The 12,230-nt window shown below is 37.4% G+C and overlaps 1 protein-coding gene across 2 annotated transcripts in view; it reads right to left on the reverse strand.

Moving 5' to 3' along the window:
• Positions 1-931: 931 nt before the first annotated feature.
• The window catches only part of LOC113073967 (TBC1 domain family member 22B-like), a 40,210-nt gene continuing 28,911 nt past the window's right edge, over positions 932-12,230 (reverse strand). Inside the window, exons 11-13 of one of the 2 annotated variants that reach the window (XM_026246657.1) lie at positions 9,515-9,642; positions 3,439-3,534; positions 932-1,734 (exon numbers count right to left, since the gene is read on the reverse strand). In XM_026246657.1, the coding sequence (XP_026102442.1) occupies positions 1,606-1,734; positions 3,439-3,534; positions 9,515-9,642 (353 nt within the window). In that variant the 3' untranslated portion in view covers positions 932-1,605. The remainder of the gene's footprint in view (positions 1,735-3,438; positions 3,535-9,514; positions 9,643-12,230) is intronic. The other variant, XM_026246658.1, reaches the window with a different exon arrangement.

Below are 12,230 nucleotides of genomic sequence, written 5' to 3' on the forward strand. Positions count from 1 at the left end.
TTCATCAAAAATAGATTGTAACAGCGAGACAGGTGCAGCGCAGGTGGTTTCAAATGTCACTGATGGATGAATAAGGACAGCGAGCTGACAAAATGTACATTATTCAAGCGTTTAACATCAGCAAACTCCACAGCGCTGAACTTGAAGTTCAACTGCATCACTTTTAACAGATTCTGACACCTCCATCTAATCGATACACTCCACTTGCTTCAATAATTAAAGCAGAAAGACACTTCTTTAATTTATTATTCAGATTATCCATGCAAGGCTTTGGTCCGAGTTATACGAAATAATTAGTGATTTTGATGAAAACGTTTGCTATTGATGAGTCGAGTCATTCATTTCGCATTACACGGCGATTTATAAAGCTCACACATCTGGTTTGGAAAGATTCAGAAGGTGAACAATTTATCACCAATCAAAACAGATGAGTTTGGAGTTAATAAATACACCGAAAGGTGAAAGAAGGGTTCAAAGGGAAAAGGGTGATAATCAGATCATCTACATCTGATTAGCATAAACATCTGCATAATTTGATTGGCCTGGGAGATCGAATGGACGTGCGAGTGGTAGATGCCTTTTCACAGTGCTTTGAGATTTAATCTGCTGTTCTCCAGCGGTATTTGAGATTAGGATTTGTTTATGTACAGTACCACAGAGTGAAAACCAAAACCCTTAAGTCTGCCTCCAAGTCAGTAGTTTCCTTTCAACACGACTCCAGTCCTGTGGTCTCAGAGGCTGACCTCACATCACACCGATTCATTCTTTATAAAGCCATATTAATATTTCACGTACATCTCAGTAGTAGTCGAATGCTAATACTAAAGCTCTAAAAGTACTCGTTTTCTAAGAAATAATTGTGCTTCATGCGCATACAAAGCCACTGGTTAAAGGATTGTTAAAATTCACAGCCTTGCCTTGTTTAAAAAAAAAACAACAACATAAAAACCCAAACACATTGCTCAGGCGGTTGCATATTGATTCTTCAAATCTGAAACGCTCAGCTGCGCCTCTTGAGAAATGACCCTTTACGGCTGCCATAGTTTCATGTATTGCAGAGTTTCAATAACGCAGAGTGATTACGGACGGGAATCGACCCGTGTACCTGCGTGTGGTACAATCAATGTGGCAATGAGCAAAAGGGCCAAGGAGATCACATTACAGTCCAATAACACAAAACACGAGAACGGTGGCGAGAGAGGACGAAAAAAAATGAGGATCTGTCAAGAAATAAAAATGAGAGGTGGCTGCTCCACATCTGAGGTAACAAATACAGGAAGATGCGGGGAAGCCTAGGATTCCATGTCCTTCTGTTTTCAGTTTGATAACCGCTTTCTGTTCCTTGGCATCTCACTGTCAGTTATCTTCTGGAGTCATCTGCGGGCAAACTGAACTGTCAGCCATCAAGATCTCTGGGAGGTTCTTCCAAAATATCCGTTTTGTCAGTGGTTGTTTAAGCCGTCTCATTCTTGATCGTGAATTGTAACAGACGATGACACAAATTTGACGTCATAGGCGAGCTCTGTCTTCGCAGTGCAAATTAAATGGAGTGAAGAAGAGCGGTTTGGACTTTGCAGGGTTGCGCCACGGTCCGCTTGCGGGTTCTCATCTCTTGTAGTGGCTTGGAGCGTCAGCGAACATGTATTTGAGTCTGTAGGCCTCCGCCAGTAGCAAACCCACTTCTTCGTTGCCCCAGTGTATTGTGGGAAGGTTCTGCAGGAGCATTAGCAGGCTCTGAAAATACATAAACACACATTTCATAAAACTGGATCATTTAGTGGCTTTAATACAGCTGCTGGTAGCAGCCTTCAACTGCAAAAATTATCTGTTCTCTGAAATGCATTTTTACTGTTCTCAACTGGAAAGGCTTGTAATCACGGCATGATTACAATGTTAGGATAATGTGATTCATGATTGAGCTCGTAGGTCGCTGCTTGTGTATTTAGCACGTGTAAGTGTGTGTGTGTGTGTGTGTGTGTGTGTGAGTAGGCTTTCCACCACCTACAGCTGCTATAAGTGCACAAGAGCAGATCTATCGTAATCAGCTTCACTCTGTGTAAGATCAGATCTCAGGTTCTTCGGTCTGGGAGTTTTAGCGCAGTAGCATGAAGCTGAAAATCATTGATTTTCAAGTTGCTAACCAGAGTACCTTTGAGCTTTGGGTTAAAAAAAATGGAGCTCATCATTACAGCCTATATATAAATCGACCGAAAAGTCTGGCGTGACATCACATGTGTGTGCAAGAATATAAACCAACTAATTAAGGATGTTTAACTTTAAACCATTATGGCATTAACCTAATTCTACATCACTATGACTGTGTTTTGATTGATTATAGTCTGAATTGTCAAAAGCACAGGTGTCTTTGTTCGATTCTCAGGAACAGCAATTCTGTAAATAGAAGCTCGTTTATCAGTAAATAATGGAGAAACACATCAGTAGCGGCTAATTTATTTATAAATCAAATCCAGATGGGACATTTGCAGTCTTTGTATGCAGTAAATTAATTACTATCAAAGCTCAACAAGTGTGAATTATCACCTACAAATGAAACTCAGTCAACACGCTATCTTTTGTACTGTTAAAGCACCAGAAGACTGTCGCAACATCAACAAAATTACTTTGATGTCTGGTGAGAAACTGACGGGATTTTGAGAGCGAAAAAAAAACAACAACATAAGAGTTGGGGTCCAAAAACGAAGACGACACTAAAATGTGGGATGTAAAATCTAATTTAAATACGAGACAAAAAAAAAACAAAAATGCTTTAGGATGCCGAATACTCAAAACCAATAAAACATTAAAATAGATCAAATATTTAATTAATATTTAAAAATTTAAATAATAAAAAATTCTTAATAGTAATAATAATAAATGTATAGTATTTTATTATATATATATTTTATTAAATTTTTTAATAGAATAGAAAATCTATGATCATGTGAAAATTTTAATTTTAACAATTGTAAAAATCACATAAAAGCAAAATGTGAACATGATCATCAGTCCATAAATGATTAAATGTGATTATTTTAACCCACTGACAGCCCAAGTATAAACACATGCTCAAATGGCTGTTCATCTAAGCCTTCTCTACCAAGCCTGACAATGAGGCAAATAATAAACGAGAGATTCAGAGATGGGGCCGAGGCGTGGAGATCTTTGGAATAGCGAGAATGGGGGGTGAGTAACAGAATGCTCTCGTTTCGTGGGCGCTGAGGTGTGGTGAATCCGCTGGCCTGTGAAATTCGGTTACAGCAGAGGCTGCTCCAATGGAGGGCCAATTACTCCAATAGTCTCGGGGTAAGTGACGGCTGGGACGCTTTCCAGTGATGCATGCATGTGTGGGAAGCGCAGACGGTCACATGTAAATGAAACACGCTTCTTCACGGAGCCCATCGGCCGTGACACACGAGACATGCGAGATATTGTGGGTACCTGAAAGTCCACCATGGATAGGATCTCTTTGCGCCATTTGATGAGGAAGGCAGAGCACACGTAGAGGTGAAAATGGGAGAATCCCTCCGACTCCGCCTGAAGATCAAGAGCAGACACAGAGCAGAACACGCATGCTTGCATTAGGAAGTAGTCATTAAGCAGATGATTATCCAAAGTGACATACAGAACACTTATTAGTGACTCAGCCCCTGGGGTTAAGTGCCTTTCTCAAAGGGCGAAATGATGATGGCTTTGAGGTTTGCTCCTGGCAGCGACTGAACCAGCAACCTTTCAGTTACCAGTAGTTTGCTCTAAAGCAATAGTTCACCCAAAATGAAAAATTCTGTCATTATTTAATCGCCCTTGTGATGCTCCAGACCCATGCAAGTAGATATGTGAGCTTCTTGTTAAAGCATTTCATGTTTTTTCCTCACCACAGTCATCTTTGGCTTGCTGACCGCTCATAATTAATGATTTTCTGTTAGCTTATTTTATTTTTATTTTTTTACATTTTCACACTTTTATTTTCCATTCAATAGCAGATTATGGAAAACAACTTGAAAGTGTCAAAAGCATGTACCATATGTGCCATATTTAGAGTCTGCTGAATATCACAGCTTAGAAGAAATTCAGACAAAAAAACTCTGGTAATTTTTAAACACTAACATGAACAAAGATTTGGGAGCTGAAAAAAAAGGAACAATAATTATAAACAATGATTATAATTTCACTCTGTTCCTCACCAGTGCTGCTGCTGTTAACTAAAACTGTTAAAAAAAATTTTTCTTAATTAAATAAACGTAATATATGAAAAACTTACAAAATTAGAAAAGTTACTTTGGCAATTAAGATGAAGTTGAAGTACTAAAATGAATAATAATAATAAAAAAAATAACAAAGCTGAATATTGGCTAAAATATATAAACTGATGTAAAATGAAAACTAAAAATGTTAAAGCTAATTCAGAACATTAATAAACACTATAACATTCCATAAATAATATTAAAAGAACACTGTTTCTCCCACAAAGGTATCTTATGACTTCAGAAGACTTGTCAATATGAATCGCTGCTGTAAAGCCAAGCAGAGCAAATACAAAAGACATTATGAAGAACTGGATAAAATGTATCAGGTCAAAGCATGGGTTGGATTTGAACCCATCTCCCAGTAAAAGCTGGGATATACCTTTAGATTCTGTTGGCTTTGCCATGGCTCCAACATTCCCTCAGCCAGAAATAAAAACAACAGTTTACTTCCATCATGAGTAATAAGAGTTTTAAGACGGCACATACTATTCGTTAAATTATTCAGCTACAGTCGAGCGCCTGCACACAGAGCTCCTAATGTAGTTTTACTATCTATCTAATATATTGGATTGGGAATTAGGTTGTGTTAGTTATTCCCATCGTATCTAGAGAAGACACCACCCACCACCTCATTCCTCCTCTCTCTCCCCAGCATCCCCCTCTACTTGTGCTGTGTACAGTGTTGTACATTCAGCCACTTGAGAAGCAGCAAGCGGTTATTAATAGCTTTGTTTACTTTGTTTCCCTCGGTCCCTCTTGAAGTGAGAAAAGAGGGGGGAAAAGGAGGAAAAAGTTTGATTTTTATGAAAGCACAAAGAAATTGCAAGAAGCAGGAGCGAATCTAGAAGTAGAGTTTATTGCTTCTCAAATTATGAAATGTGTTAGTCCAGAGATGTTTCTTGCTTGAAGAGTCGCAGGGTTCAAAGCTTACTTGACAATTACTCTTTCTGAAAGTAACAACTTATTAATACTGCCAGTAGATACACTGTGTATCAGGAACTAAAGAGCACTTCTGTGTGAAAATAGCAAGAGTGACACTGTTAAGGTGTTTCTAAAAAAGGAAAAAATAAGACACAGGCTACTTTATAAGGTACACCTGTCCAATTTCTTGGCAACACAAATTGCTAATCATTCGATCACATGGCAGTGACTCGATGCATTCAGGCATCTAGATGTGGTGAAGACGACTCGCTGAAGTTTACACCGAGCATCAGAATGGGGAAGAAAGGGGATTTAAGTGACTTTGAAAGTGGAATGGTTGTTGGTGCCAGACGGGCTGGTCTGACTGTTTCAAAAACTGCTGATCTACTGGGATTTCCACACACAACACTCTCTAGGGTTTACAGGGAATTACACCAGTCTTCAGTGTCACATGATCCTTCAGAAAGCATTCTAATATGTTGATCTGCTGATCAAAAAAATAAAATAAAAAATAAGTGTATTATTCTTATTAGTCGATGTTGAAAAGGTCGAAATACGTTTTTTTTTTATATAAAAAATGATTCTTTGATGAATAGAAAGTTGAATAGTAAATACAACTCTTTTGTAACATTACAAATGCCCTTACAGTCACTTTTTAATGAATTGAATGCATCCTTGCTGAATAAATCTCAATTCTTTCAACAAATACACCGTTTTTCCTTTTTCAATATATAGTGGACTAAGTATACTGCAAGTACCGTAGTATTGACATGTATGACATAATTTCTGCACTATGGTACTGAATAAGAAAAAGGAAAGGACTGCTAAAAAGAAAGAAGAGATAGGAAGCCTTAAGAGGATTGAAGACCAAGCAAACGAAAGCAGAAGAAAGAAGCATTCATGATTAAGTCCTCTTTCCCATAAGAACACATTGGAGATGGGGTTATTCACAGCCAAGCGTTCCCTGCTCCAGCTCTCAACAGAAGTCATCTCACTAATGGAGGGGACGTGAGATGCAGATGCTTCAGAACATCAGTCAGACATTAACATGACTTTCCTTTTTGTCTTTACAGCTCTCTCTCTCTCTCATTCTTCATTTCTTTCACTCACATCTCTTTCTTTCTGGCCTGGGCTCTTTGTGCGCCTCTAATTGATCTTGAGGAGCGAGTCTTTGTGCCAAACGTGCAATTACAGGAGGGACCTGATAAAGAAGCCCAGGAGAAGTTGAGGCTCTTTTCTCTGCCTTTTTACACAAAACGCCCTCATCTAATCAACTTGCTCTGGTCCGCCGAACATGCAACATGTGTCTGCTCACTGGATAATACCAATGAATGTATTCATTAACAATTAATCAGAAACATATTATTCAGTGTTATCAGAAAAGCCTAAAGTGTCATTTGAACAATGGTAGTTTAATACAAAATGACAACAAATAGGACTGAAATTAATGCTAGATGGCAACATGAAATCAAAATGTTCCCAATCTGCTTGCCTTCCTGTGCACGCTTCATCAGTCCGTGTTATCATAATGAAAAGATTAAAAATACAAAAAAGTTTTGAAGCTCATTACGACGTCACAATAAGTTATGGCTGAGCTCATGAATATTAACTGGATTATGCAGATGTAGCCTCATAATGGACCTGCCCACTCATGTGATGTAATGAATATTCATGAGTTCTATTCTCAGTTTTGCTTCATATGCACCTCTAGCCAACACAGCATCGAGCTACTTTATATTTCACATGACTTTTTACCATTTTGTTTAACATTCTTAAACAAATCTCCAAGGTATATTGAAATGAAGATAAAGTTTATAGTATTTGTTGTTTTATGAGTCAAATCTGTAATGTCTAGAATTTAACATCACAAATAAAATGTGATGCCAACACTGATGCAAGCGAGAATGTGTATCTAGCGAAAGATATAATGTACACTATTGGTCTAAAATTTGAAATAATTAAGATTTTTTAAATATTTTTGAAAGAAGGCTATAATAACTCACCAAGGCTGCATCTATTTGATTAAAAATAAACAAGAAAAACAGTAATATTGTAAAAACAACTAGTCTTAAGTGTAAATTTTTTTAGAAATTTAGATTTATACATAATCTGAAAGCTGAATAAATAAGCTTTCCGTCGTTATTAGGATACACAATATATGGTCGAGATACAATTATTTGAAAATCTGGAATTTGAGGGTGCAAAAAAAAAAAAATCTTAATACTGAGAAAATTGCCCTTTAAAGTGTCCAAATGAATTCTAAGCAATGCATATCACTAAACAAAAATGAAGTTTTGATATATTTACAGTAGGACATTTACAAAATATCTTCATAGAACATGATATTTAGTTTATATCCTAATGATTTTTGGCATAAAAGAAAAATGGATAATTTTGACCCATACAATGTTTTTTTTGGCTATTGCTAAAAATATACCCCAGTGACTTGTGCTCCAGGTTCACATATTTTGTAATTTGACATACATCACATTACACAAGTTAAATGCATTGTGAATAAACAAGGTTTAGGCCCTTTCCAAGGATTTGTTCTGAGGTGAAACATCATATATTTTATTAAACAATTGATCTGCATGTTTCTCTTTGATCTATCATTACATTTGCATACATTTGTGTGTGTGAAGGAAGCAGGGCAGGTCACAAGAGATTGAAAACGCATACATCATGGCTCAGTTTCTTCCTGTGTGTTCAGTTGGCCTCGCTGACACATCTCCTGCCTCTACCTCAGTGAGGTGGGTGAATGCCACCTTTCCTGCTCGCCCTGACCCTGACCCTGCTGTGAAAAACGCCTTAGGAAAAAAAAAAGCCAAAAAAAAAAATCTGGTTCTGTGAAATTAGAACAGATGGAAAATAACCTGGAGAAAAACTGTGCTTGTCAAGCAGAGCATAAGACGTACATTCAGTAATTTTTTTATGTACAAAATTTACAAATATGTATAAGAAAAACTGTCAAAATCGGTCAAAAGAGTTTTATATGTTTCCTTTAAGGGGCTGATGATCCAAAATGCCCATCAATAATGTTTGGCAACATCACTGATTCAAAACGAACAGAAGCAAATGACATGCAAGCGAGCATAATGGTTCACCGCTCCCCATTTCCTCTCACGGATTGCACTTGTCACCTGACAACTATTCCCCTTTATCCAATAAAACCCACCTTGTGGAAACGGATCCACGTCAAAACGGCATGCATGAGAGATGGAGCAGCAGATAGACGGAGGCAGATGTAAAGGACAAAGAAATGAGCAAGGAGATATATCAAAAGCAAGTCTGAGAAAGGACATGCAGATGGGACACGAAAGGAAATCAGTGGAATGAAACTCTTCAAAAGAATATTAATGAATGACAGGAATACGAGCAGTTCACCGCTTTTTGCCATTTTAACAAGAAAAAAAAAAGTACGGTGGTCTTCAAGGACGTGTCACCCATAACCTCTCAAGCGTTTGAACAATTCTTTGAAGATCAGCTATCATTCAAGGAAATCTGCATTCTTCCTGGAAACCACATAATGGGAGGTGACAAAGGGATGTAAAAAGGCATCAATTATGGAATTTAATAATCAATTATACTCTAATTACCAAAATTAAAGTATACTAAATAAAAACAACAAGTGGACAATTGTGTCAGTTTCCAAATATTAAGTATTTGGACCTAAACGTGTGTATGTGTATAATATCTAAGTGTATCTATTATTATTAATCAGAAGCTATAGAAAAACATGTTCTGAAAAATATTGTTGCTATAGATATTAAATCAGATTTCTATGTATGCAGAAACTTCAATACTTACTATTACTATTAATTAACAAAAGTATTATTTATTTAATATTATTTATCAACAAATAAGAATGAAAGCACAACATTAAAGTTAAATTATATATTATTTCTTTATTAAATAATTATGATCTTTTTATATAATAATTTTCTTCTTCTATGCCTACATTCAAGTATGTCTCCTAATATTAATTAGGTGGTATGATTATTTTCCTAAAAAGCTGGGGAAACCATAAACTTAGAAATTAGCAACAACAATTACTATACCCTTACTTCATTACAGGTGAATTGTGCAGTCGGCAGATTTCAAAAATAATTATGTAGTGCACTAAAGTAACCGAACTAAAAAAAAGCAAATTCTAAGTACAATTAATTACACTCCCACTAGATGTTCAAGTTCTGAGCTAGTAACCAAAGGTTTGTAGGTTCGAACACTCAGCTGATCCATGAACCAGCACCACTGTTCTTAATCAAGACACTTAACCCCAGGCCAATTGACAAATTTGACATAGAAGCACATTTTCGGACATGTTTTGGATGGTTTTGGAGCAGCAGTACCTGGTAGGTGTCCCACAGGCGAATGGTACAGCGCAGCGGTAGCTCCCGCATCAGCAGATTATTCATCCAGCGGAAAGCAAACTGCAGATACTCCACCTCACACTTTAGAAAGTGCAGGTGGACATCCTCTGTGGGTGTACAGAAGAAAGCACAGGGGGGTTATATCTATTTGCTCTAGTTTTGACAAAGTGCTGCACTGGGAGTAGCTTTTGTGAACCATGTATGGACTCCCATTGTTTAAAGAAGCACTCTGGCCCTGAACTAAGATCACCAGCTATTGTTGAATTCTCTCCACACCTGTTTCACTGAATTAACATTATAGACCCCTAACGTGTGTGTAATTATATTCGATTGAATGGAGAGAGAGAGAGAGAGAGAGAGAGAGAGAGAGAGAGAGAGAGAGAGAGAGAGAGAGAGAGAGAGAGAGAGAGAAGGTTGGGGTGGAAAGGAAAGGTAGGCCTTGTGCTTAGCTCATTGAGAGAGGGATTTTTCTGATAAGCTCTCATTCGGCCTTTGAACGGAATAAGAATGGCTTTCGAAAGCAGCTGTATTGACTAGAAGCCTGATAGACATTGATGGAGAAAATGTGACGGGTCTCTAAAAGTACTGAGAACTGAAGTTGGACCTATCAGAAGGAAAATGGATACTCTTACTGCGACGTATAAAAGCAAGAATAACATAAAAAATAAGGTTTTAATGATCAACGATCTTCGAGATGTTACTTAGGGGTTGCATCATAATGGATTCAACTAATGGAGCAAGTCATTGGTGTGAAGATTGAATATTATCACAAATTCACTTTTTTCACAATCCCACTTCTTTAAAAAAAAACAAAAAAAAAAACAACAAAAGGTTTTGCTCATAATGATTCTGATTCAGGCAAACAAAATAAAAGCATAAAATATTACTTGTGTTATAAAATTGAAACCATTGTCATTTTCTGGAAAATATCTTAATTTATTTTTGGGTTTGTGGTATCAAATGTTAAACAGGGAAGGTGAAAAGTTAAAGGGATACTCCACCCCCCCCCCCAAAAAAATGTAAATGTAGTCATTAATCACTTACCACCATGTCGTTCCAAACTCATAAAAGCTTTGTTCGTCTTTGGAACACAATTTAAGATATTTTGGATGAAAACCGGGAGGCTTGTGATTAATGACCAAATTTGAATTCTGGGGTGGAGTATCCCTTTAACATCGATTCAAAGCCAGTGCTTTATTATTAACACAAGACTACTTATCCACAGCTAAGCTTATATATTTCAAGCTAAACGCCGGTCATTTTACACGTTTCAACATTTAATTAAAAAAATACATAAAAAGCACCATTTGGTAGATCTACAAGATGCTCGCTAGTGTATTTTCCTGATTAGTCTTCTGAAAGAGCGATTTGTTTTCCCTTCACTCCATTCGTCTCTCCTCTCAGCTCACTTCCATTTGGCTTCACACCCTAATCGCAGGGGCTTATGGGGAATTGATTTCTCTCCTGTGCTCCCCGGCGAGACTGTGGGGTCTGCTATTGCTCACGGTGCTGGTGGATGCTGATGGATGGGAAAGAGGCGCGCGGCGGCTCTCACTGAGAGTTTCAGTGTGGGCTGTTCGGCTTATCACACCAAGCACTTCGAAAAGGGGAGGACAGAAAACAGAAAAAAACAGAGGCGGACTAGTGGCATAATGGAAACGTGTGATTCCAAGACACAGAAACGGCCGACACCATGGGAAAACAAGTCTTTTCCGAGGCGACGAACAAGATCACACCCTGGCAGAAAAACATTTTGCACTGCTATTTATGGTTTGATACAACTAGTGCACACCATTCTGGAGGGCAAAGGGCAAAATAGATAAGATTATTCGAGGGACTCCAGACTTTGTCATTTCATTCTGGCAGTCATGATGTGTTATTTGGGCTGAAGCTTCTGAGGGTGTAAAAAAATGTGTCGCAAAAAGTGGCATATGTTTTGCCCAAAGAAGCTTTGACGACTGCATTTGAACTATTCATAGAAACCCGTCAAAACTGTTATACTCCTAAAAAGAACAACAGCTACAACAAGTGAAAAAAAAAGAAATAAATACATCTACGAGTACAGCTTTGTTGAAATAGCAGAAACAAAGTGCAAAAAGAAACTGTTTTGTTTTAAGAAGCTTCAAAGGTAACTTGCTTGGTGAACAGGACTACCTACCCCAAACATTTTAAATATACGTTTCACTTCAAAGATTTTGCAATCATTTACTCATTCTGATGTTGTTGCTAATTGTTTTTCATGTAGGAACTTAAAATGAGAAACTTGAAAGAATGTTTACGCTGCTCTTTTGTCACAATGAAAACATACAGTGACTAGCGTCTGTTCTACTGCAAAACACAATTTAATTTGAAGATGTTCACTCTTATTCAACTTATTTCGAGAGAGAAAAAATATTTTATATAATCCTGTATTAAAAAAAAAAAAAAAAAAAAAAAAAAAAAACACATACACTGCCAAACATCAATGGTATCAGGTTTGGCCTTATTAGTTTGTGCTGTTTTACATTCACAGGCACATAGCTAGGATTGTCAGAACGGGGGAAATCGGCCCAAAACCTGCCCGATTATCTTTTGGTGTGTACCCAGCATAAGACGGTGAGCCAAGTTTTTAGAGGTTAAACTGAGGTTAGACCACAGCCCCTCCCAGTCGACCGATAAACTAAGGTCAGACAGTACCCAATTCCCAATTGATCTG

Source organism: Carassius auratus, unplaced genomic scaffold (assembly GCF_003368295.1).
Source record: "Carassius auratus strain Wakin unplaced genomic scaffold, ASM336829v1 scaf_tig00013356, whole genome shotgun sequence".
Classification (NCBI taxonomy): domain Eukaryota; kingdom Metazoa; phylum Chordata; class Actinopteri; order Cypriniformes; family Cyprinidae; genus Carassius; species Carassius auratus.